This window comes from Salvelinus namaycush, chromosome 26 (genome assembly GCF_016432855.1).
Source record: "Salvelinus namaycush isolate Seneca chromosome 26, SaNama_1.0, whole genome shotgun sequence".
Taxonomy (NCBI): Eukaryota; Metazoa; Chordata; class Actinopteri; order Salmoniformes; family Salmonidae; genus Salvelinus; species Salvelinus namaycush.
Genome location: NC_052332.1, coordinates 40,213,286 through 40,239,368, shown reverse-complemented (window position 1 = coordinate 40,239,368; position 26,083 = coordinate 40,213,286). Strand labels below are relative to the sequence as shown.

General features: G+C 44.6%; 1 protein-coding gene across 1 annotated transcript; it reads right to left on the bottom strand.

Annotated features, from left to right (window-relative positions):
• Positions 1-7,645: 7,645 nt before the first annotated feature.
• On the bottom strand, positions 7,646-24,681 carry cfap298 (cilia and flagella associated protein 298). Its single transcript, XM_038965430.1, has 8 exons — positions 24,551-24,681; positions 24,022-24,163; positions 20,008-20,175; positions 14,786-14,853; positions 14,416-14,574; positions 12,527-12,658; positions 10,715-10,810; positions 7,646-7,846 (listed from the first exon to the last, which is right to left on the bottom strand). The coding sequence occupies exons 2-8, from the start codon at positions 24,158-24,160 to the stop codon at positions 7,736-7,738; spliced, it is 873 nt and encodes a 290-aa protein (XP_038821358.1). The 5' UTR covers positions 24,161-24,163; positions 24,551-24,681; the 3' UTR covers positions 7,646-7,735.
• Positions 24,682-26,083: the final 1,402 nt, after the last annotated feature.

The window sequence follows — 26,083 nt, the reverse complement described above, 5'->3', positions numbered from 1 at the left end:
GATCAGACTCCTTATTTACCACAGTTACACAGCTGGAGTAACAGGATCAGACTCCTTATTTACCACAGTTACACAGCTGGAGTAACAGGATCAGACTCCTTATTTACCACAGTTACACAGCTGGAGTAACAGGATCAGACTCCTTATTTACCACTCAGTTACACAGCTGGAGTAACAGGATCAGACTCCTTATTTACCACAGTTACACAGCTGGAGTAACAGGATCAGACTCCTTATTTACCACAGTTACACAGCTGGAGTAAAAGGATCAGACTCCTTATTTACCACAGTTACACAGCTGGAGTAACAGGATCAGACTCCTTATTTACCACTCAGTTACACAGCTGGAGTAACAGGACCAGACTCCTTATTTACCACAGTTACACAGCTGGAGTAACAGGATCAGACTCCTTATTTACCACAGTTACACAGCTGGAGTAACAGGATCAGACTCCTTATTTACCACTCAGTTACACAGCTGGAGTAACAGGATCAGACTCCTTATTTACCACAGTTACACAGCTGGAGTAACAGGACCAGACTCCTTATTTACCACTCAGTTACACAGCTGGAGTAACAGGACCAGACTCCTTATTTACCACTCAGTTACACACAGCTGGAGTAACAGGATCAGACTCCTTATTTACCACAGTTACACACAGCTGGAGTAACAGGATCAGACTCCTTATTTACCACAGTTACACAGCTGGAGTAACAGGATCAGACTCCTTATTTACCACAGTTACACAGCTGGAGTAAAAGGATCAGACTCCTTATTTACCACAGTTACACAGCTGGAGTAACAGGATCAGACTCCTTATTTACCACAGTTACACAGCTGGAGTAACAGGATCAGACTCCTTATTTACCACAGTTACACAGCTGGAGTAACAGGATCAGACTCCTTATTTACCACTCAGTTACACAGCTGGAGTAACAGGATCAGACTCCTTATTTACCACAGTTACACAGCTGGAGTAACAGGACCAGACTCCTTATTTACCACAGTTACACAGCTGGAGTAACAGGACCAGACTCCTTATTTACCACTCAGTTACACACAGCTGGAGTAACAGGATCAGACTCCTTATTTACCACAGTTACACAGCTGGAGTAATAGGATCAGACTCCTTATTTACCACTCAGTTACACACAGCTGGAGTAACAGGACCAGACTCCTTATTTACCACTCAGTTACACACAGCTGGAGTAACAGGATCAGACTCCTTATTTACCACAGTTACACAGCTGGAGTAACAGGACCAGACTCCTTATTTACCACTCAGTTACACAGCTGGAGTAGGTTTTATTTATTCACAGGTCAGAAAACATGTTAAAGACAAAACAGTGCAGATATAAAACATATGAAAACAGTGTGCAGGTTGGAAAACCAAAATGGCTGATATGAAAACCACACCTCAAATAACAACATACAAATATAAGTACAAAAAGGTGCTTAGCCTGTTTAACAGAGCATACTAATTATAACTGCACATTATATACTCTGTATACAAGAAAAAACATGTTTGATTATGTGTGTGAGAGAGAGTGGCTACAGGGAGCAGATTACTGCGTCGTCTGGTCCATCAGACTGACCCCTGACCCCTAGTCTACACTTTGAAGTTATTGAGGGATGTTTTGGTAATGTGAAGATAGGAATTACAGAGTATGGAACCTCTGTATCTGATAGAGAATTCTCTATGGTTGTATGCATGGATTTGGGAATGAACCTGGGAGAATACAGTGAAGGGTTTAGGGAATGAACCTGGAAGAATACAGTGAAGGGTTTAGGGAATGAACCTGGAAGAATACAGTGAAGGGTTTAGGGAATGAACCTGGAAGAATAGAGTGAAGGGTTTAGGGAATGAACCTGGAAGAATAGAGTGAAGGGTTTAGGGAATGAACCTGGAAGAATAGAGTGAAGGGTTTAGGGAATGAACCTGGAAGAATAGAGTGAAGGGTTTAGGGAATGAACCTGGAAGAATAGAGTGAAGGGTTTAGGGAATGAACCTGGAAGAATAGAGTGAAGGGTTTAGGGAATGAACCTGGAAGAATAGAGTGAAGGGTTTAGGGAATGAACCTGGAAGAATAGAGTGAAGGGTTTAGGGAATGAACCTGGAAGAATAGAGTGAAGGGTTTAGGGAATGAACCTGGAAGAATAGAGTGAAGGGTTTAGGGAATGAACCTGGAAGAATAGAGTGAAGGGTTTAGGGAATGAACCTGGAAGAATAGAGTGAAGGGTTTAGGGAATGAACCTGGAAGAATAGAGTGAAGGGTTTAGGGAATGAACCTGGAAGAATAGAGTGAAGGGTTTAGGGAATGAACCTGGAAGAATAGAGTGAAGGGTTTAGGGAATGAACCTGGAAGAATAGAGTGAAGGGTTTAGGGAATGAACCTGGAAGAATAGAGTGAAGGGTTTAGGGAATGAACCTGGAAGAATACAGTGAAGGGTTTAGGGAATGAACCTGGAAGAATACATTGAAGGGTTTAGGTAGGTTGTCGGGGAGGTATGTGTATTTGTAGATGAAGGTGAATAATTGGAGTATATTAATGTTGAAAGATAATATATTGAGTTTCTAAAACGGAGGGTCAAATGGAGCCAAGTAGTTAGAGGAGGTGGCTAGTCTGGCCAATGTCTTTTTGTGTGGTGAGTAATTTGTGTAGGTAGGAAATGAATATGATCTTTCCAGGACAACTTTTCATCAACTAGTACACCGAGGAATCTAGTAGATTTCATTCCATTTTGATATTCTGGCTCTTTTTGTATTTATATATATACACATTTACATATGTTATATATTTCTGATTCTTACCTGTGAATACAATGTAGTGGGATTTATCAACATTTAAAGATAATTTGTTTATCTGGAACCATTATGGAAAATGTGGCCACGCATGAGTTGGCTTCATTGATTTGTGAGAATTGACATTTTTTGTGTGTGATAAAATCAATTTGGTATCATCGGCAAAAAATAATGTGAAGTACGGTAGAAGACCCAGCAGCAAAGGCCATTGATATATAGATTAGGAATAACAAAGGTCCAAGGATCGAACCCTGTGGAACGCCACAGGAAATCTTCGCCCTGGTCGATGATCAACCATTTGCATACAGAAATTGTTTTCTAAACATAATTATATAGCCATTTATATGTATAATCACGACAACCGTAATAATGCTATTTAGCAAGTAATATTTCATGATCCACCGTGTCAAACACTCTGGATCAATCTAGAAAGATGTCAAGAGCGTATTCATTGTTGTTCAGGGTATTTACGGTATTTTATTAGGATCCCTATTAGCTGTTGCGAAAGCAGCAGCTACTCTTCCTGGGGTCCACACAAATCATGAAACATGACATAATACAGAACATTAATAGACAAGAACAGCTCAAGGACAGAACTATATCAATTTTAAAAAGGCACACGTAGCCTACATATCAATACATACACATAAACTATCTAGGTCAAATAGAGGAGAGGCGTTGTGCCGTGAGCTGCTGCTTTATCTGTCTTTTGAAACCAGGTTTGCTGTTCCTTTGAGCAATATGAGATGGAAGGGAGTTCCATGCAATAATGGCTCTATATAATAGTGTACGCTTTATTGAATTAGTTCTGGATTTGGGGACTGAAAAGACCCCTGGTGGCATGTCTGGTGGGGTAGGTGTGTGTGTCAGAGCTGTGTGTAAGTTGACTATGCAAACAATTTGGGATTTCCAACACAATGTTATTAAAAGAAGTGATGCAGTCAGTCTCTCCTCAACTCTTAGCCAAGAGAGACTGGCATGTATAGTATTTATATCAGCCCTCTGATTACAATGAAGAGTAATACATGCCGCTCTGTTCTGGGCCAGCTGCAGCTTAACTAGTTATTTCCTTGCAGCACTCGACCACACGACTGGACAATAATCAAGATAGGACAAAACTAGAGCCTGCAGGACTTGCTTTGTGGAGTTTGGTGTCAAAAAAACGTTCTTTTTTTTTTTTTACTGATGATTTTTGAGAGCGGTTGTAACCAAGGTTTCCAGAACCCAAGGGAAAGAAGTGGTGAAATAAAGAATTGGAGTACACTACATGACCAAAGATATGTGGACACCTGCTTGTCGAACATTTCATTCCCTAAATCATGGGCATTAATATGGAGTTGGTTCCCCCCCCCCTTTGACAAATTAATTACAAAACACTCAGCCCTCCAAGACTCAAGTCAGTCAAGATGTTCCATGACATACTTTAGGACAGAAATAGGACAGACCTCTGGTAAATAAACTTAAATTGACTCTTGCCCCAGCAGGCCTTAATGAGAAAGTGTATTTTTCTTGTAGCTTGTTTTTTGTAGTAAATTCTGAATAGGCTAAACATTTAGGCAATTACATCATAATGAGAGGCAATGACATCATAATGAGAGGCAATGACATCATAATGACAGGTAATGACATATTGTATTTTGTATTGTGAGTCTATCTTTATTTGATTGTCATGTTTCCCCCACAGCTCCCTCTGCTGGGATCTCTTGACTGGGCCAATACTGACTGGGAATGTATCATGATGCCCAACCTGTGAGGTGTTCTTTGTTGTGACATTGATTGCCATTGCCTTGACCGCTGAAGAAGGGCTCATACCCCAAACGTTTGGGCGGCAAATAAAATAAGTAAATGTACGTTTAGTGTTGTCCTATTTCTGTTCCTTGGATTATACAGGAGGATCCAGCACCTCATTTAAGTTTGTATAAAGTGGATTAGAGCACATTGTTTATCCTTTTTCATGGTATACAGAGACGACTAAAAACAAATTAGTCTGCGTCCCAAATGGCTGAGCGCTGGTCTGAACTAGCACACTACATAGGGGATAAGGTGCCTTTTGGGACGCCTTCCAAGACGTTAAATATTACACAGTCTGAGACTGTATCGGTTAGCAAAATACACTGAGTGGACAAAACATTAAGAACACCTGCTCTTTCCATGACATAGACTGACCAGGTGAATCCAGGTGAAAGCTATGATCCCTTATTGATGTCACCTGTGAAATCCACTTCAAATCAGTGTAGATGAAGGGGAGGAGACAGGTTAAAGAAGGATTTTTAAGCCTTGAGACATGGATTGTGTATGTGCCATTCAGAGGGTGAATGGTCAAGACTAAATATTTAAGTGCCTTTAAACGGGGTATGGTAGTAGGTGCCATGCGCACCGGTTTGTGTCAAGAACTGCAACGCTGCTGGGTGTTTTCACACTCAACAGTTTCCCGTGTGAATCAAGAATGGACCACCACCCAACTTGACAGATCAGTGGGAAGCATTGGAGTCTACATGGGCCAGCATCCATGTGGAACACTATCGACTCCTTGTAGAGTTCATACCCTGGGCGCGAGGGGGGTGGGGGGGTGCAACGCAATATTAGGAAGGTGTTCCTTTGGTATAGTAACTGTATGTTGCTTCAGAAGGTTGAGAAATGTTCCACTCTGTGTGTCCAGGTTTCCACTTCCTACCCTGTCCTGCTTGTAAACAGCTCTGTTGTTCAGCCACACCTGTTTGGAATCCTAGTCTTTCTACCCCCCCCCCCCAAGGGACAGTTCCCTTCGCTGTTCTGGAACCTTCACCCCTCTTCTGGAACCTTCACCCCTCTTCTGTTGTTCTGGAACCTTCACCCCTCTTCTGTTGTTCTGGAACCTTCACCCCTCTTCTGTTGTTCTGGAACCTTCACCCCTCTTCTGTTGTTCTGGAACCTTCACCCCTCTTCTGTTGTTCTGGAACCTTCACCCCTCTTCTGTTGTTCTGGAACCTTCACCCCTCTTCTGTTGTTCTGGAACCTTCACCCCTCTTCTGTTGTTCTGGAACCTTCACCCCTCTTCTGTTGTTCTGGAACCTTCACCCCTCTTCTGTTGTTCTGGAACCTTCACCCCTCTTCTGTTGTTCTGGAACCTTCACCCCTCTTCTGTTGTTCTGGAACCTTCACCCCTCTTCTGTTGTTCTGGAACCTTCACCCCTCTTCTGTTGTTCTGGAACCTTCACCCCTCTTCTGTTGTTCTGGAACCTTCACTCCTCTTCTGTTGTTCTGGAACCTTCACTCCTCTTCTGTTGTTCTGGAACCTTCACCCCTCTGCTGTTGTTCTGGAACCTTCACCCCTCTGCTGTTGTTCTGGAACCTTCACCCCTCTGCTGTTCTGGAACCTTCACCCCTCTGCTGTTCTGGAACCTTCACCCCTCTGCTGTTCTGGAACCTTCACCCCTCTGCTGTTCTGGAACCTTCACCCCTCTGCTGTTCTGGAACCTTCACCCCTCTGCTGTTCTGGAACCTTCAGTGTGAACTCAAGAACTTCCCCCTGTGGAGCGAGGCTGTGGGTTTATCCCAAATAGCACCCTAGTCTATATAGTGCACTACTTTAGACCAGAGCCCATTGGGCCCTATGAACTAATGGGGCCTTGTCAAAAGTAATGCACTCCATAGTGAATAGGGTGTAATTGTGGTGTGGTAACATCCTGGCTGTATGAAGCACTGGGTTACAGAGGCCTGGTTGGCCCAGGCTGGGACAAAGAGAGGAAACGTGGTGCATCCTCCCCAGTGAAAGTTCTGATTGATACACCCAGAATACTGACGTCAACTACCCATGACTCAACACGGAGTCAGTCAACACAGGTGACACACACACACAGAGAGAGAAAGGCCGGGATTCACCGCAAGGCTCGTTATAACGCTGCACACGACATCAGACTTTAAAAAATATTTTTAAAAGGTCTTTTGCATTTTAATTTAAGGACATTTCCATAATATATCTGCAGTAATAGTGGAATGATAGTGTTTCACAATATAAAAAAATATACAAATTACTTTCAAAAAGGCTAACTTTCTATTAGACAACAAAAGCCAGAACTGCCTTTGTTGTCAAGATGGGGAAACTGCACCCTCACTCTCTTCCATTGGCGTCACTAGGAGGCGGTGTCATCTCCTCCTCGAGCACAACCAACAATGACAGAATGTAAAAATCGCTCTGTAATTTCCTGGTTGCTAAAATTCTACACTCTTCGCTCAATTTCAGTTTTATGTGAGAAAACAGGCACTGAATAGTGTAGGGAATCACTGTACTAAATCTAAATCCCTGTGAAATATTTTCAATGACGAAAAACTATCACTTTTACTGCTGTTTGAAGTTGGTGGACGAAACTGAAAGTAAAATAGTAACCTCTCCACTATGTTACAGGGAAATGGGATGTGTTGTGACGTCAATTCACCTTGCTTCCACATGAGACACGTAGCACCTTTAAAGGGTTGAGCCACGGCTTGGCTTGAATCCCGGCCAAAGAGAGAGAGAGGACATGGTCACACATACACGCAGATTGATCAGTTCATTACAATACGTATTATTGACAATTTCCAATGTGACATTTGTATGACATTGTCACGTTGCCTAAGTTTAAATAAAGATGATGTAGAGAACATTTAAAAAAAACATGGACAGGCAAACAGTAAACAGATTCCAGGTGACGCAACAGAGGTTGGAGAGAACAATGGTTCTGTAGAACAACAGTCCATTGGGTTACGGCATCAATAGTGAGTGTGTGGGTTCATATCCATGTCTGTCTCCCTCTGTGTGTTGGTGTGTGTATATAGTTACGGCCAAATATACATTTAAAACAAATTTTGGTCAACACACCTTGTTATTTTCAACATTGCAGAACCAATTTTAATTTTTTTTAAACTTAAGCTTACAATTTGTATTTAAAAATAAATTTAAAAAAGACGTGTGCCTATCTGGGACCCCACTTGATGTTGCTGAGGCCCTGGAACTGTCTCTTTAAGGCCTGTCTGTCTGACCAGTCTGAGTGGAGGTGACTGTCATCTTCCACCTCGTCCAGCATCTGTCAAAACCACAGATATAATACACTAAGGTTTAAGGTAGTGTACTCACATTAACCCACAGACATAATACACTAAGGTTTACGGTAGTGTACTCACATTAACCCACAGACATAATACACTAAGGTTTAAGGTAGTGTACTCACATTAACCCACAGACATAATACACTAAGGTTTAAGGTAGTGTACTCACATTAACCCACAGACATAATACACTAAGGTTTAAGGTAGTGTACTCACATTAACCCACAGACATAATACACTAAGGTTTAAGGTAGTGTACTCACATTAAACCACAGACATAATACACTAAGGTTTAAGGTAGTGTACTCACATTAACCCACAGACATAATACACTAAGGTTTAAGGTAGTGTACTCACATACAGTTGAAGTCGAAAGTTTACATACACCTTAGCCAAATACATTTAAACTCTGTTTTTAACAATTTCTGACATTTAATCCTTGTCTTCGGTCAGTTAGGATCACCACTTTATTTTAAGAATGTGAAATGTCAGAATAATAGTAGATATAATAATAATAATAGCTCGCACATGCTTTTTCAGCCTTCTGCCCACCAATTTTCTATAGGATTGAGGTCAGGGCTTTGTGATGGCCACTCCAATACCTTGACTTTGTTGTCCTTAAGCCATTTTTCCACAACTTGAGGTATGCTTTGGGTCATTGTCCATTTGGAAGACCCATTTGAGACCAAGCTTTAAACTTCCTGATTGATGTCTTGAGATGTTGCTTCAATATATCCATATAATTTCCCACCTCATGATGCCATCTATTTTGTGAAGTGCACCAGTCCCTCCTGCAGCAAAGCACTCTCACAACATGATGCTGCCACCCCCGTGCTTCACGGTTGGGATGGTGTTCTTCGGCTTGCAAGCCTCCCCATTTTTCCTCCAAACGTAACGATGGTCATTATGGCCAAACAGTTCTATATTTGTTTCATCAGACCAGAAGACATTTCTCCAAAAAGTACAATTTTGTCCCCATGTGCAGTTGCAAACCGTAGTCTGGCTTTTTAATGGTGGTTTTGGAGCAGTGGCTTCTTCCTTGCTGAGCGGCCTTTCAGGTTATGTCGATATATGACTCGTTTTACTGTGGATATTGTCACGTTCCTGACCTTATTTTCCTTTGTTTTGTCTTTGTTTAGTTGGTCAGGACGTGAGCTGGGTGGGCATTCTAAAAAAAGGGAAGTGGGGGTCGACTGAGATAAGACAACACACAGTTAATAATTATAACAATTGAAATGCTAATCCTTTGCACATGAACGCTCACTCATTCGGGAATAATTACAATCAATATATATATTTACGCTCAGTGTGTTGTCCTGATATCTGTTGGAAAGTTTGTTTCTGTTGGAGTTTGTCCGCCCTCTCTCTCTCTGCCGTGGTTAGAATGGATAGTTCAGAGTAACATTCATTCATGTCGTTATAGAATAGATGTTTCGGCGGTTGTCGGTCTTCGCGTTCAATGATACCGAATTCCTAGCTGCAGACTAGTAATTAATATCAAAGACTCGTTCTTATTCTGTCGGTATCGATAGTCTAAGAGTTTAACCACGTGGGATGGTTAAAAGATTCAGCAATCTACTCAAACCCTTATTTCCCTCTGTGATAGAGGTACTGGTCTGGTCTCAAACCTTAGCCCTCTCGTTATCGAGGTAAGCTGGTCTGGAGTGGGAAAACCCAGGTGGGGGTTTTATTCGGAACATAGAAAAGGGCTGTCCCATGACGCCAGGTCATAACTGTGCTCATGACTCAGTTAAACTCCAAAGGGAATTGGAGTTTCCGTCATTAAACAGTCTAAAAATCACATTACATAATTTCACTATTATTTCCATCTTTACTCATTCATTCTATACAACAATTAGATGTAAGCCTCATAACTGAGACTTTTGTATCAACAGGATTATGGTAATGTGGCTGTATTGCCTCTCATGAGTTTCACAAAATTGTACCAAATGGGCCAGTTCGTAGCTGGATTCTTCATCGATCTTTTATACCTTCTCCAGAACATGAATATTGTTCGGTTGTCAAGTTCTGTGAGGTGGAAGAAATTCCTTTGTTCTCTCTATGGAAACTCACTCTCTCTCTCTCTATACTGTCTGGCCATGAGGAGAGGATCTTCTCCAGGAATTGACGAACTCTCTCTGACCACAGCAGCCTGAGTGTAGGAGAGAGAGAGGGGGATGGTGCAGAGGTAGGGGTGTGGTGCTCACTGTGTCCAAAGAGGTCATGACAGCGGTATGACGGCTGCGTGGTCCCATGGTGTTTATACTTGCGTACTATTGTTTGTAAAGATGAACGTGGTACCTTCAGGCGTTTGGAAATTGCTCCCAAGGATGAAACAGACTTGTGGAGGTCTACAATTTTTTTCTGAGGTCATGGCTGATTTCTTTTGATTTTCCCATGATGTCAAGCAAAGAGGCACTGAGTTTGAAGGTAAGCCTTGAAATACATCCACAGGTACACCTCCAATTGACTCACATGATGTCAATTAGCCTATCAGAAGCTTCTAAAGCCATGACATCATTTTCTGAAATCTTCCAAACTGTTTAAAAGGCACAGTCAACTTAGTGTATGTAAACTTCTGACCCACTGGAATTGTGATACAGTGAATTATAAGTGAAATAACCTGTCTGTAAACAATCGTTGGAAAAATTACTTGTGTCATGCACAAAGTAGATGTTCTAACCGACTTGCCAAAACTCTAGTTTGTTAACAAGACATTTGTGGAGTGGTTGAAAAATGAGTTTTAATGAATCCAACCTAAGTGTATGTAAACTTCCGACTTCAACTGTATGTATGTATGTATGTATGTGTGTGTGTGTGTGTGTGTGTGTGTGTGTGTGTCCCACCTTGACTTCCTGTTGTCTCTTGTAGTGGTGCATCATCATCTGTTTCTGTTGCTCCTCTGTCACCACAGGTTCTCTGGCTGGTGCCCCCTGGCCCCTCTGATAGGAACACATGGTCAAACATCAGGACGAGCTACACCAGCGGGTCACGGGCGATCAATCTATTATATCCCCCTCTACAACGTCCAGATCCATCCCCCTCTACAACGTCCAGATCCATCCCCCTCTACAACGTCCAGATCCATCCCCCTCTACAACGTCCAGATCCATCCCCCTCTACAACGTCCAGATCCATCCCCCTCTACAACGTCCAGATCCATCCCCCTCTACAACGTCCAGATCCATCCCCCTCTACAACGTCCAGATCCATCCCCCTCTACAACGTCCAGATCCATCCCCCTCTACAACGTCCAGATCCATCCCCCTCTACAACGTCCAGATCCATCCCCCTCTACAACGTCCAGATCCATCCCCCTCTACAACGTCCAGATCCATCCCCCTCTACAACGTCCAGATCCATCCCCCTCTACAACGTCCAGATCCATCCCCCTCTACAACGTCCAGATCCATCCCCCTCTACAACGTCCAGATCCATCCCCCTCTACAACGTCCAGATCCATCCCCCTCTACAACGTCCAGATCCATCCCCCTCTACAACGTCCAGATCCATCCCCCTCTACAACGTCCAGATCCATCCCCCTCTACAACGTCCAGATCCATCCCCCTCTACAACGTCCAGATCCATCCCCCTCTACAACGTCCAGATCCATCCCCCTCTACAACGTCCAGATCCATCCCCCTCTACAACGTCCAGATCCATCCCCCTCTACAACGTCCAGATCTATCCCCCTCTACAACGTCCAGATCTATCCCCCTCTACAACGTCTAGATCTATCACTCTCTAGAACATCTAGATCTATCTCTCTCTAGATCTATCTCTCTCTAGAACATCTAGATCTATCACTCTCTAGAACATCTAGATCTATCACTCTCTAGAACATCTAGATCTATCACTCTCTAGAACATCTAGATCTATCACTCTCTAGAACATCTAGATCAATCTATCCAGGCTACGACCAAGGGCTAGGCCTACTACGAACTGAAAAGCATGGACTATTGCATCCTAAAGGGGTTTCCTCTCCTTACCTCATCTTATTGGCTTGCTCTGATGTGATCTGAACTATCCTGTGTTTTTATACGGAGATGAGAGAAGAAACCACTTTGGATTATTGACATGTACCCTCTGTAAAAATGTACTCTGTCTCTATTTTCAAGATGTCGACCTCAGTCACACCCGAGAACAGCTGATAAAGTGGCCCTGTTCACGCGGGCAAAAATAACCTGTCCAGTGTAACAGGTAAAAACCTCCTCCAGTCAGTAACGCACCGGTGCGTACCTCCTCCAGTCAGTAACGCACCGGTGCGTACCTCCTCCAGTCAGTAACGCACCGGTGCGTACCTCCTCACAACAATAGATGGCTGTTGGTTAAAATGGGATATAAATAAATGGAGTGAATTTGGAGCAGCAGTTTTTTAACCTTTGAGCAAGGAGCGTTTTTTAGCAGAGCGGTTGGAAAGGACGTGGAGTACCGGAGGATGAACAGGACTTCCAACCGCTCCACCCACCTGTTCCTACTGGCTAGTTGTAGTGTAGCTCCACCCACCTGTCCCTACTGGCTAGTTGTAGTGTAGCTCCACCCACCTGTCCCTACTGGCTAGTTGTAGTGTAGCTCCACCCACCTGTCCCTACTGGCTAGTTGTAGTGTAGCTCCACCCACCTGTCCCTACTGGCTAGTTGTAGTATAGCTCCACCCACCTTCTGTATTTTGACTACGATCTTGGTTTTGTCGTTCTTGCCGATGTAATCCTGTAGTTTCTTGCCTCTATGCAACTCCTTAGCAGCCCACCACAGCTGAGCCTCCTCCACTGGAATCACCTGGAGAGATGCCTGGGAGAGACGACAAGGGAGGGGAGGAGGGAGAGAGAGAGATAGGGGAGGAGGCAGAGAGAGAGAGAAGGGAAGGAGAGAGGAGGGAGGGAGGGTGGAGAGAGGAGGGAGGGAGGGAGGGTGGAGAGAGGAGGGAGGGATGCCTGTTACAGCCTTATTCTAAAATGGATTAAATTATTTTCCCCCCTCAATCTACACTCAATACCCCATAATGACAAAGCAAATACAGGTGTTTAGACATTTTTGCAAATGTATTAAACACCAAAAACAGAAATACCTTATTTACATACGTATTCAGACCCTTTGCTATGAGACTCTACATTGAGTTCAGGTGCATCCTGTTTCCATTGATCATCCTTGATGTTTCTACCAGTTGATTGGAGTCCACCTGTGGTAAATTCAATTGATTGGACATGATTTGGAAAGGCACACACCTGTCTATATAAGGTCCCACAGTTGACAGTGCATGTCAGAGCAAAAACCAATTCATGAGGTCGAAGAAGCTGTCTGTAAATCTCTGAGACAGGATTGTGTCGAAGCACAGATCTGGGGAAGGCTACCAAAAATATTCTGCAGCATTGAAGGTCCCCAAGAACACAGTGGCCTTCATCATTCTTCAATGGAAGAAGTTTGGAATCACCCAGACTCTTCCTAGAGCTAGCCGCCCGGACAAACTGAGCAATCGGGGGAGAAGGGCCTTGGTAAGCGAGGTGACCAAGAACCCGATGTTCACTCTGACAGAGCTCCAGAGTTCCTCTGTGGAGATGGGAGAACCTTCCAGAAGGACAACCATCTCTGCAGTACCAATCAGGCCTTTATGGTAGAGTGGCCAGACTGAAGGCACTCCTCAGTAAAAGGCACATGACAGCCCGCTTGGAGTTTGCCAAAAGGCACCTAAAGGACTCAGACCGTTAGAAACACGATTCTCTGTTCTAATGAAACCAAGATTGAACTCTTTGACCTGAATGCCAAGCGTCACGTCTGGAGGAAACCTGGCACCATCCCTATGGTGAAGCATGGTGGTGGTGGCAGCATCATGCTGTGGGGATGTTTTTCAGTGGCAGGGACTAGGAGACTAGTCAGGATCGAGGGAGAGTTGAACGGAGCAAAGTACAGAGAGATCCTTGATGAAAACCTGCTCCAGAGCGCTCAGGACCTCAGACTGGGGCGAAGGTTCACCTTCCAACAGGACAATGACGCTAAGCACACAGCCAAGATAACGCAGGAGTGGCTTCGGGACAAGTCTCTGAATGTCCTTGAGTAGCCCAGCCAGAGCCCAGACTTGAACCCAATCTAACATCTCTGGAGAGACCTGAGAATTGCTGTGCAGCAACGCTCCCCATCCAACCTGACAGAGCTTGAGAGGATCTGCAGAGAAGAATGGGAGAAACTCCCCAAATACAGGTGTGCCAAGCTTGTAGCGTCATACACAAGAAGACTCAAGGCTGTAATCGCTGGCTGTAATCGCTAAACGTCAGGGAGGCGATGCCTGCCCTACACTGTAACGTCAGGGAGGCGATGCCTGCCCAACACTGTAACGTCAGGGAGGCGATGCCTGCCATACACTGTAACGTCAGGGAGGTGATCCCATGTACAGACCCAGTCCACAGAATTAACAACTGAGATAAATATTTAATTAATTAATTAATTAATTAATAAACAAATCCATTAATAAATAGAAGGACTTAGATGGTCTCTATGGGGAAGCCATCCGGTGGTGATGTGACTACCCAGGAAGAGGCCTGCTGTTTACCTACCTGTGTTCCTGATAGGTCCTCCTGGTCCTCCAGCTCCATCCTGATTGGGTCGTGTGGCGGCAAGCCCATGGGGTAAACGATCATCACCGCGCCCCTCAGCTGGTCCAGCGCCTCCTTCACCGTCTCCATGGTAACACACACACCAGCCACCGCCTGTTTCTGAAGAGCACAAGAGGAGGAGAAATAAGAAAAGGGGCCTGCGTCACCAAACGACACCCTAAACCCTACATAGCGCACTACTTCCCCTATGGGCCCAGGTCAAAAGTAGTGCACCATATAGGGAATAGGGTGCCGTTTGGGACGGAATATAAGATGTGTGTGGTGTGATCCATTAGAGATGAGTGTCTGTGTGTTTAAATACTGTAGTTACCTTAGAGATGACTGCCTTGGCCTCCTCCATGGTGTTCCTCAGCACCTCCTTCATCTTCTGGTTAGGAGCTGGAGGAGGAGGAAGAGGGAGCACACTCAGGTTCAGGGTTAATTCCATTTACAGAAAGTAAACCAAATTACTAATTTTCCTCATTGAAAAGCATTGAAGAGATAATTGGAATTTTAGTGGTACTTTCTGAATTGACCCCAACTCTCTCAGGTTCACAACAATATAGCCAGGAGGACTCTAGCCAGTCTCTATACAAGAGCCAAGACCCTGGACACAGAGAGCAGGCTCCAGACCGGTGGAGGTAGGAGCACACAGCACTACTGTATGTCAGTTAGAACGAGTGTCAATTGTCCTCTTTACTAAAGCCAAGATTTTTGTTTTTTTTAACCTTTAATTTAACTAGGCAAGTCAGTTAAGAAGAAATTCTTATTTACAACGATGGCCTACACCGGCCAAACCCGGACGACGCTGGGCCAATTGGGCACTGCCCTACGGGACTCCCAATCACGGCCGGATGTGATACAGTCTGGAATCGAACCAGGGTGTCTGTAGCAACGCCTCTAGCACTGAGATGCAGTGCCTTAGACCGCTGCGCCACTTGGGAGCCCACATTGACCAAGACGCTGGCCACAAAGAGGAAGATGCAGGCCCAGACCAAATTATGGTGCCCTTCAAATCAAATTTGATTTGTCACATACACAGTGTGTATGGAAGCAAACGGCGCCAAACTAGGGATGTTAATTGGTTAGCTGCTTTAATTGGTTAGCTGCTTTAATTGGTTAGCTGCTTTAATTGGTTAGCTGCTTTAATTGGTTAGCTGATAAATACATTTGACTAATGGTCATGCTTATCAGTCTATAGGTTAATTTGCATAATTTAGTGGAATTCAATTGGCGAATGTGTGTATTTGCATTAGTCATCATGTATCCAATTTATTACATGCCACAGCATACACAGCCTAGTTTGAGGAGAGGAAGTCTACCACCTGTCAGACAGGACCAGAGTCGCTCTACAGCCTAGTGTGAGGAGAGGAAGTCTACCACCTGTCAGACAGGACCAGAGTCGCTCTACAGCCTAGTGTGAGGATAGGAAGTCTACCACCTGTCAGACAGGATCAGAGTCACTCTACAGCCTAGTGTGAGGAGAGGAAGTCTACCACCTGTCAGACAGGACCAGAGTCGCTCTACAGCCTAGTGTGAGGAGAGGAAGTCTACCACCTGTCAGACAGGACCAGAGTCGCTCTACAGACTAGTTTGAGGAGAGGAAGTCTACCACCTGTCAGACAGGACCAGAGTCGCTCCACAGCCTAGTGTGAGGAGAGGAAGTCTACCACCTGTCAGACAGGACCAGAGTCGCTCTACAGCCTAGTTTGAGGAGAGGAAGTCTACCACCTGTCAGACAGGACCAGAGTCGCTCTACAGCCTAGTTTGAGGAGAGGAAGTCTACCTCCTGTCAGACAGGACCAGTCGCTCTACAGCCTAGTTTGAGGAGAGGAAGTCTACCACCTGTCAGACAGGACCAGAGTCGCTCTACAGACTAGTTTGAGGAGAGGAAGTCTACCACCTGTCAGACAGGACCAGAGTCGCTCTACAGACTAGTTTGAGGAGAGGAAGTCTACCACCTGTCAGACAGGACCAGAGTCGCTCTACAGCCTAGTTTGAGGAGAGGAAGTCTACCTCCTGCCAGACAGGACCAGAGTCGCTCCACAGCCTAGTGTGAGGAGAGGAAGTCTACCTCCTGACAGACAGGACCAGAGTCGCTCCACAGCCTAGTGTGAGGAGAGGAAGTCTACCTCCTGTCAGACAGGACCAGAGTCGCTCCACAGCCTAGTGTGAGGAGAGGAAGTCTACCACCTGTCAGACAGGATCAGAGTCACTCTACAGCCTAGTGTGAGGAGAGGAAGTCTACCACCTGTCAGACAGCACCAGAGTCGCTCTACAGACTAGTTTGAGGAGAGGGAGTCTACCGCCTGTCAGACAGGATCAGAGTCGCTCCACAGACTAGTTTGAGGAGAGGAAGTCTACCACCTGTCAGACAGGATCAGAGTCACTCTACAGCCTAGTGTGAGGAGAGGAAGTCTACCACCTGTCAGACAGGACCAGAGTCGCTCTACAGCCTAGTGTGAGGAGAGGAAGTCTACCACCTGTCAGACAGGACCAGAGTCGCTCTACAGACTAGTTTGAGGAGAGGAAGTCTACCACCTGTCAGACAGGACCAGAGTCGCTCTACAGCCTAGTTTGAGGAGAGGAAGTCTACCACCTGTCAGACAGGACCAGAGTCGCTCTACAGACTAGTTTGAGGAGAGGAAGTCTACCTCCTGTCAGACAGGACCAGTCGCTCTACAGCCTAGTTTGAGGAGAGGAAGTCTACCACCTGTCAGACAGGACCAGAGTCGCTCTACAGACTAGTTTGAGGAGAGGAAGTCCACCACCTGTCAGACAGGACCAGAGTCGCTCTACAGACTAGTTTGATGAGAGGAAGTCTACCTCCTGCCAGACAGGACCAGAGTCGCTCTACAGCCTAGTTTGAGGAGAGGAAGTCTACCACCTGTCAGACAGGACCAGAGTCGCTCTACAGACTAGTTTGAGGAGAGGAAGTCTACCACCTGTCAGACAGGACCAGAGTCGCTCTACAGACTAGTTTGAGGAGAGGAAGTCTACCACCTGTCAGACAGGACCAGAGTCGCTCTACAGACTAGTTTGAGGAGAGGAAGTCTACCACCTGTCAGACAGGACCAGAGTCGCTCTACAGCCTAGTTTGAGGAGAGGAAGTCTACCTCCTGCCAGACAGGACCAGAGTCGCTCCACAGCCTAGTGTGAGGAGAGGAAGTCTACCTCCTGCCAGACAGGACCAGAGTCGCTCCACAGCCTAGTGTGAGGAGAGGAAGTCTACCTCCTGCCAGACAGGACCAGAGTCGCTCCACAGCCTAGTGTGAGGAGAGGAAGTCTACCTCCTGTCAGACAGGACCAGAGTCGCTCCACAGCCTAGTGTGAGGAGAGGAAGTCTACCACCTGTCAGACAGGATCAGAGTCACTCTACAGCCTAGTGTGAGGAGAGGAAGTCTACCACCTGTCAGACAGCACCAGAGTCGCTCTACAGCCTAGTTTGAGGAGAGGGAGTCTACCTCCTGTCAGACAGGACCAGAGTCGCTCTACAGCCTAGTGTGAGGAGAGGAAGTCTACCACCTGTCAGACAGCACCAGAGTCGCTCTACAGCCTAGTTTGAGGAGAGGGAGTCTACCGCCTGTCAGACAGGATCAGAGTCGCTCCACAGACTAGTTTGAGGAGAGGAAGTCTACCACCTGTCAGACAGGACCAGAGTCGCTCTACAGACTAGTTTGAGGAGAGGAAGTCCACCACCTGTCAGACAGGACCAGAGTAACTCTACAGACTAGTTTGAGGAGAGGAAGTCCACCACCTGTCAGACAGGACCAGAGTAACTCTACAGACTAGTTTGAGGAGAGGAAGTCCACCACCTGTCAGACAGGACCAGAGTAACTCTACAGACTAGTTTGAGGAGAGGAAGTCCATCACCTGTCAGACAGCACCAGAGTCGCTCTACAGCCTAGTGTGAGGAGAGGAAGTCTACCTCCTGCCAGACAGCGTGATAGCAACTCCTGAAAAATCTGGTACGAGATTGAAACATGATTTTTGTAAACTCAGTCATTGCGCAACAAATAACAATTCTAAACGCCATCTTGTATTTAAAAACTGTTTTGATGAGCACGGTTAACAATGTCTTACCTTGCTTCAAACCAGCCTCGCCAAAAATCACAACATAGAGACATGGAGGCAATTATTTTATAAAGACTTCATGCCATTAACCAGCATCTCTCTCCTGATCTATTGGTTTCTATATAAACTTTCTTTCTTTGTCCAGGAGACAAAAAGGCACAATCCTAGTGATATTAGCAACACATTCTAGTTGTTGCTATTAGATTCCCCCTCTTTCTAATGGAAATGTTATTCTCTGTCACAAGTAGAACCGCTCACATTACGTGTGATGTTTAGAATGGTGTTTTCCAGCAAATTAGATTTTGGCAAATGTTTGAAAATTATGTTTTATTCCCTTCTTCATTACATGAGTTGCATGTTCAATAATAGACTATAGCCTTTTGATTGTAAGGACGATAGGCTTGCCATTGTGGCATTGTTTACATTAAGCTCTTTAATGAAAAATATCTGTTTGCTTGTTAGCTGAGGAATGCTCGAGTCCGTTCTCTTATTACGAGGTCGGAGTTCAATATCGATAACTGGTCACGCTATTCACGATAAACAACATGGAGTCATCTCTTACCTGCTTACCCATGTTTGTCCTGTACAACTGCGGTCCTTCCGCGTGGTCCTGAAATTCCTACTTTTAATACAAACTTTTATTGAATACAAACATAGATTTTTTTCCTCATTTGTGTTGCTCAATTTAGCGCGAAACCGCTTGTGTCAATTTAAATGTCAGCTTACGTAGTATGTCAAGGCGTCCTGTCTCCAGTTGAGCTACACAAATTAGTTAAAAAGTTGGTGGTTGCATTCGATACGTTTTTATTAAAAAGTATACATTTCAGCATCCCGTGGAAGGACCACAGTCGTACAGGACAAACATAGTGTAATGAAACAGGCAGGGAGCAGGTCTCGAACCGTCGACCTTCGAGCCCGAGGTCCGGCGCGCTATCGACTGTGCCGCAAAAGCATGCTCGTGCGGCAGAGTCGATTCCAACGTTTATAAACCCAGGGTCGTTACACTACAGGTAAGCGTTTTTTTAGAATTGACATATTTAACAAGTGTCGGCTGATGGGGACTCCATTTTGTTGCTATCAAATCGCGGGACCAGTTATCAGTCAACTCTGCAACAGAGTTGACTGTTCTTACGCTAGCTCCTTGTATGCATACATAGTATTTTCTGTTGTTCACATCATTTTCCTGTTTGGATTTTATTTTTACAGTTTGTTGACCAATTAATGAGGGTTAGTTCGTCGGAAGCAAACTTGACCAGAATTTGCATCCCTAAACCAAACGGAACCAAAGAGGACCAAATAGAACCATACGGAACCAAAGAGGACCAAATAGAACCATACGGAACCAAACAGAAGCAAATGGAACAAAACGGGGAGGAACGTACATAAATTGTCCAATAGACAATTTAGTGGGATTTTTTATTATACATTTTTACGTTCTGGAGTAACCTAGTCCGACTAAGAATACACCTCTGGACTCACCGTGTCCGTTCCTCCTTCCGATCTCATCCTTGTTGAATTCAGGTCCTCCGCTGGGGACACACCTCTCCTCCCACTCGTCCTTTAGCTTCAGGTCAACAATCTGTTCATCCGTCAGACCCTGCATGTTGGGGGGCAGCGTCACCCCGTGGTCCACCAGCTCTGGGAACTCTGAGGGAGGAGACAGGAACACAGACACGTTAACACCCATACCATTTTTTGGCCAAAGGAAGCTGTGTGTGTGTCTTATGAAAAGTGTAGAGCTAGTTAGTTAGCTGTATTGTGTATTATATAGCAGTGTAGGGCTAGCTGTTTTGTGTATACATTTCATGAAAAATATCTGTTTGCTTGTTAGCTGAGGAATGCTCGAGTCCGTTCTCTTATTACGAGGTCGGAGTTCAATATCGATAACTGGTCACGCTATTCACGATAAACAACATGGAGTCATCTCTTACCTGCTTACCCATGTTTGTCCTGTACAACTGCGGTCCTTCCGCGTGGTCCTGAAATTCCTACTTTTAATACAAACTTTTATTGAATACAACCATAGACTTTTTCCTCATTTGTGTTGCTCAATTTAGCACGAAACATATACATAGTGTAGAGCTAGCTAGTTAGCTGTATTGTATACAACATAGTGTAGAGCTAGCTAATTGGCTGTATTGTATACAACATAGTGTAGAGCTAGCTGTATTGTATACAACATAGTGTAGAGCTAGCTAATTAGCTGTATTGTATACAACAGTGTAGAGCTAGCTAATTAGCTCTATTGTGTATTACATAGAGTATAGCTAGCTAGTTAGCTGTATTGTATATAACATACAGTACCAGTCAATATTTTTTTTTACTATTTTCTACATTGTAGAATAATAGTGAAGACAAACTATGAAATAACACATGGAATAATGTAGTAACCAAAAAAGTGTTAAACAAATCAAAACGTATTTTAGATTCTTCAAAGTAGCCACCCTTTGCCTTGATGACAGCTTTGAACACTCTGAGTAGGTGTGTCCAACCTGGTACTGTACATGTAGCCATGTAATGCCTATACTGGTCTATGGTGTACAAATGCAGCTATGTATGGAAGCTTCTGCTAAAGTTATTATTATATATTTTTTTAAATATAGAGACTCGTTCCAAACGGACCAGAGGACAACTAGACCCGTTCTGTATAGACCTGGTCGGATCCAGACCTGACCCGAGTGAGGGAAGCAGCAGAAAAAGTAATTTATTAAGCTACTTTATTAAGCGGAGCTAATTAGGCACGAGAGAAGGGAGAGAGAGGTGCTGATCTAGTAAGCCGGGGGAAGTGCCATACTGTGAGAGAGTGACACCCCTCCACCTTTATGCTTGTGACACTTCTGAATGTGGGGCAAGAATTGTTTTGACCCCGCCTCCCAGAGTCCTCCTTGCTAGCTAGCAGGAGTGACACCGGTAGACAGTGTCCTTCGCTCCAAACTGCCAAACACCTGCACTCACCGTCATTAACAGAACTGTGGGAAAACAGTGCCCGACAGGCCGGGGCGAAGGACACTGCCTACCGGTCGCCCCCGTTAGCACAACAGTTGCGAGACTGGGGCGACATCATGTGCTAGCTAATTAGCTAGCTTGTTAGTGACACCGTGTGCTAGCTTGCTAGTTATCTATCACACGGTGTCGACCGCCTGCTCTGTGCTGGAGAAAACCGTGCCTGACAGGCGAGGGCGAAGGACACTGTCTACCGGTGATGCCCCCGCCTACTGCTAGTACAGCAGGTGGGGGGGACACCGTGTGCTAGCTAACCAGCTAGCTTGCTATTTAGCAACACCGTGTAGCTTGATGTCGGCTCAGCCTCCCGCCTGCTGTGTACCGGAGAAAACTGTGCCTGACAGGCGGCGGTAAAGGACACTGTCTACCGGTCGCACCCGCCACCCGCCTGCTGTGTATCGGACTAGCTGACCAAGCTAGCACAGTGTCCTTCGCTCCCGCCTGCCGAACAACTGCCCTCACCGTCGTTAACAGAACTACGGGACAACAGTGACCGACAGGCCGAGACAAAGGACACTGTCTACCGGTGTACGGTTAGCTAGCAACCGTTGCCCCTTCTTCTGTGGGGTATATCGGCGGCTGGCATCCAACGTTATTATGCATTAACGCCACCTACTGTACTGGAGCGCCCCCATCACCTGCCTGTCCTAAATTAAACATTGACCAATAGAAGTATAGAGGGGTTCCTGCAGATGCAGGAATACCAACATGCAGGAACGCCCTGAATTGCAGGCCGCTATAGAACCCTTCTCACCAACCAAACTGACTCGCGCTATAGTAGACTAATAACTGCCTAGGTAATTTATCATCAACTATGATTACGTAGTACCTGTCTTGACTGCATCAAACCGGGAGAAGATAAGTTAAACTAGCTAATGTTAGCTAGAAAGGCTAATTGAGGCAGCACTTTCTGATCCTACAGTTACAAATAACAACAACTCCATTCAGAATATGAAGTAGCAGCCTACCTGTTGGCTCTTGGTCGTTGAAGCCTATACTTTTCCTTTAACTTTTAATTCCACCACTTTAAAGCTGCAATGTAAATTTTGAGTGAAATGTGTGTAATAGATCTGTCATTCACATTAAAAGCAAGTCTAAAAAGAGGTAGATATGTGCTATGTGCCATATTTCTATGCTTCTGTTCTTAAGTTTCGTTCTTGCGTCTGTTACTTTTGATTTTGTACACCAGCTTCAAACAGCTGAAAATACAATATTTTAGTTTATGGAAAATATATTTCACAGCAATTTAGATGGTACAATGATTCTCTACACTATACTTGGTTGTTTTGTCACAAACTGAAATTGAAACAAACTATTTGAAATTAGCAACCAGGAAATGGCAGAGAGATTTCTGCATAGCGGATCTTTAATTCCATCTTCCATTGATTAGATATCTCGTAACTTTTGCCACACATGGATGTTCTGTGACTGTAGCTTATTGTCGCTTTGATGACTTACGATTGGCCAACAACAACCTACATGTGCCACTCCTGTGAAAAGCAAGAGCAGCAGCATAAAGTATACTGTTTGGCCCTGTCCGGGGGTATCGTCGGATGGAGCCACGGTGTCTCCCGACCCCTTCTGTCTCAGCCTCCAGTATTTATGCTGCAGTAGTTTATGTGTCGGGAGGCTAGGGTCAGTCTGTTATATCTGGAGTATTTATCCTGTCTTATCCGGTGTCCTGTGTGAATTTAAGTATGCTCTCTCTCTAATTCTCTCTCGGAGGACCTGAGCCCTAGGACCATGCCTCAGGACTACCTGGCATGATGACTCCTTGCTGTCCCCAGTCCACCTGGCCGTGCTGCTGCTCAGTTTCAACTGTTCTGCCTGCGGCTATGGAACCCTGACCTGTTCCCCGGACGTGCTACCTTGTCCTGGACCTGCTGTTTTCAACTCTCTAGAGACAGCAGGAGCAGTAGAGATACTCTGAATGATCGGCTATGAAAAGCCAACTGACATTTACTCCTGAGGTGCTGACCTGTTGCACCCTCGACAACCACTGTGATTATTATTATTTGACCCTGCTGGTCAACTATGAACATTTGAACATCTTGGCCATGTTCTGTTATAATCTCTACCCGGCACAGCCAGAAGAGGACTGGCCACCCCTCATAGCCTGGTTCCTCTCTAGGTTTCTTCCTAGGTTCTGGCCTTTCTAGGGAGTTTTTCCTAGCCACCCTGCTTCTAAACCTGCATTGCTTGCTGTTTGGGGTTTTAGGCTGGGTTTCTGTACAGCACTTTGTGACATCAGCTGATGTTAGAAGGGCCTTATCAATAAATGTGATTGATTGATACAATGTCTCTCTCCCTGGATCTGTATGGGGCCCTTCCGGACAAGCCAGTTAAAATTACACAACCCATAACCGTTACAATCAATTCTAGGCCCGGATCGAGTCTCGGGTACAGGTGGATTCGTGAAGACCCCTAATTGGCACAGGACAGAGGCAGGGTTTCTATCTACATCTTCGTACACCCACTAACGTTACTCACCTGAGCATATCCTGTCTACTTTGAGCCTGGTGTTGTAGATGGCTGTGACCTGCTGGGTCAGGGTTTCCAACGGGACGTCGACTGACGTGCTGAACAGGAATTGGCTCTCGTCACCACGTTTCACGTGCAGCTGCACCATTCTCTGCAATGATGTCAAAGTATTAGCTAGCTAACTAGCTAGCCAGCCAGTTGTGAACCCTAAACTATTATATTAGGTTAGCTATATTTCCCCCTTCAAGTTGCTAGCTAACTAGACAGATTTTATAGAGCCGGTAGGTAACGTTAGCTATGTCAGCTGGCTGACTAGTCTAAAAGTTGTAGCTACCTAGCTAGAAAGCTCCATCAGAAATTAAGTTACCATAGCAACTAAACACCAACTTCCCTTTGTTGATAACTAACTAGCGTTAGCTGGAAAACAACTTGAGCGTCAACTTTTATTTTTAGCTACACACAAATTACTAACATTTACAGGCAAATGAATATTGTGACATGGATAAGAGTTAACTTTATAACAATAGACAAAACCTACCGTTGTGGAAAAGGTATGGAAAAGGTAGCGTCGGGAAGGACACAAAATAGCAGAGTACCAGAGGTGTTGCAGTGTTCAATCGTTTGTAAACGCAATATCAAGAGACATCCGGGAACCTTTGCGAAACACCAAGCAGACCAGGCCAAAGATCATTTTGAAGAGATGAGAATATGAACGCCCATTTTGTACGTCGCCCATGTTACGTTGAAGAGCCACGCTGTTCGTTCTGGGCGATTCTGGGACAAGGAAAGCTCTCCTTCAAGGAGTGAATGTGAGTTAATTGGACGCTAGCTCAAAAATCCAACATTAGCATGAACTTCTTCAACAATAAGTACGACATTACAAATATTTTCCAAGATGTAAGATAATCAACTTTATATCTGTAATATTGTATAGCTTTGGAATAGTGACATTACGTACTTTCGAGGAAAATAGGCACGTTTCTCGACTCACACTCTGATTTTGAGAAGGGATTGCGTGACGATTAGCTTAGCAACCGCGTGACGCAGCATGACACCGTAAACACGATTGGTCGACAGTCTGTTGATGGGGCGTTGAACGTTTTTTCTATTCATTTGTCAAAGGGATTCCTATCTCCTCCTTTCTCAAAAACTATCTCTGACTAGCCTGAGGTTGGGGTTTGAGAAGTGAAAAATTATTCCTTAGTTGTTAATTTTCTCGAAATCTGAAGGCACAACAGTTAGACACGTTTTTCTGTAAGGCTATTAATACTCTCTATACGAATGGTAACAGCTCTATCAAACTGAAACATAGCACCTCACCTAGAAGTGAGTTAAAGAGAGTAATTAGGCAAGGTTGTCCTATCTCACCGTGTCTATCACCCAACTTCTTACAAATTATTTTAATAATAGTCCTGTACAAAGTATTTCCATAGTTGGTAAAGAAATAATTATAAGCCAGCTGGCTGGCGATACTACACTTTTTCTGAAAGAAGCTAGTCAGATTCCCATATCGATCAAACGTGATAGCCCAGATGCTTTGGAAAAGGATTCTATATTTTAACATTAATAAATGTGAACTCATGGCTGTCAAAGATTGTTTGACACCTTCATATTATGGTATTCCAGTAAAAGAAGAACTTACATATTTAGGCAAAACCATTACTAAGGATCAGAATTCTAGAGGCTTACTACATCATTTTAACCCTCTTATTAAAAAAACAAAACAAAAGAAGCTAAATCAATGGCTACAGAGGGACGTATCTTTAAAAGGTGGAGTCCTAATAACCAAGGCTGAAGGTGTCTCTAGGCTAACATATGCCGCTCTATCTTTATATCTTGACGGTAAAATAAGCAAAGAGGAACTCCCTTTCTAGGGATTTTTTCCTAGCCACCGGGCTTCTACACCTGCATTGCTTGCTGTTTCGGGTTTTAGGCTGGGTTTCTGTACAGCACTTCGAGATATTAGCTGATGTACGAAGGGCTATATAAAATAAACTTGATTTGGTAGACCAGATGCTTTTCACCTTGCTGTGGAGAAATCATACCCATTACATTAGGAACACTGTTGTAA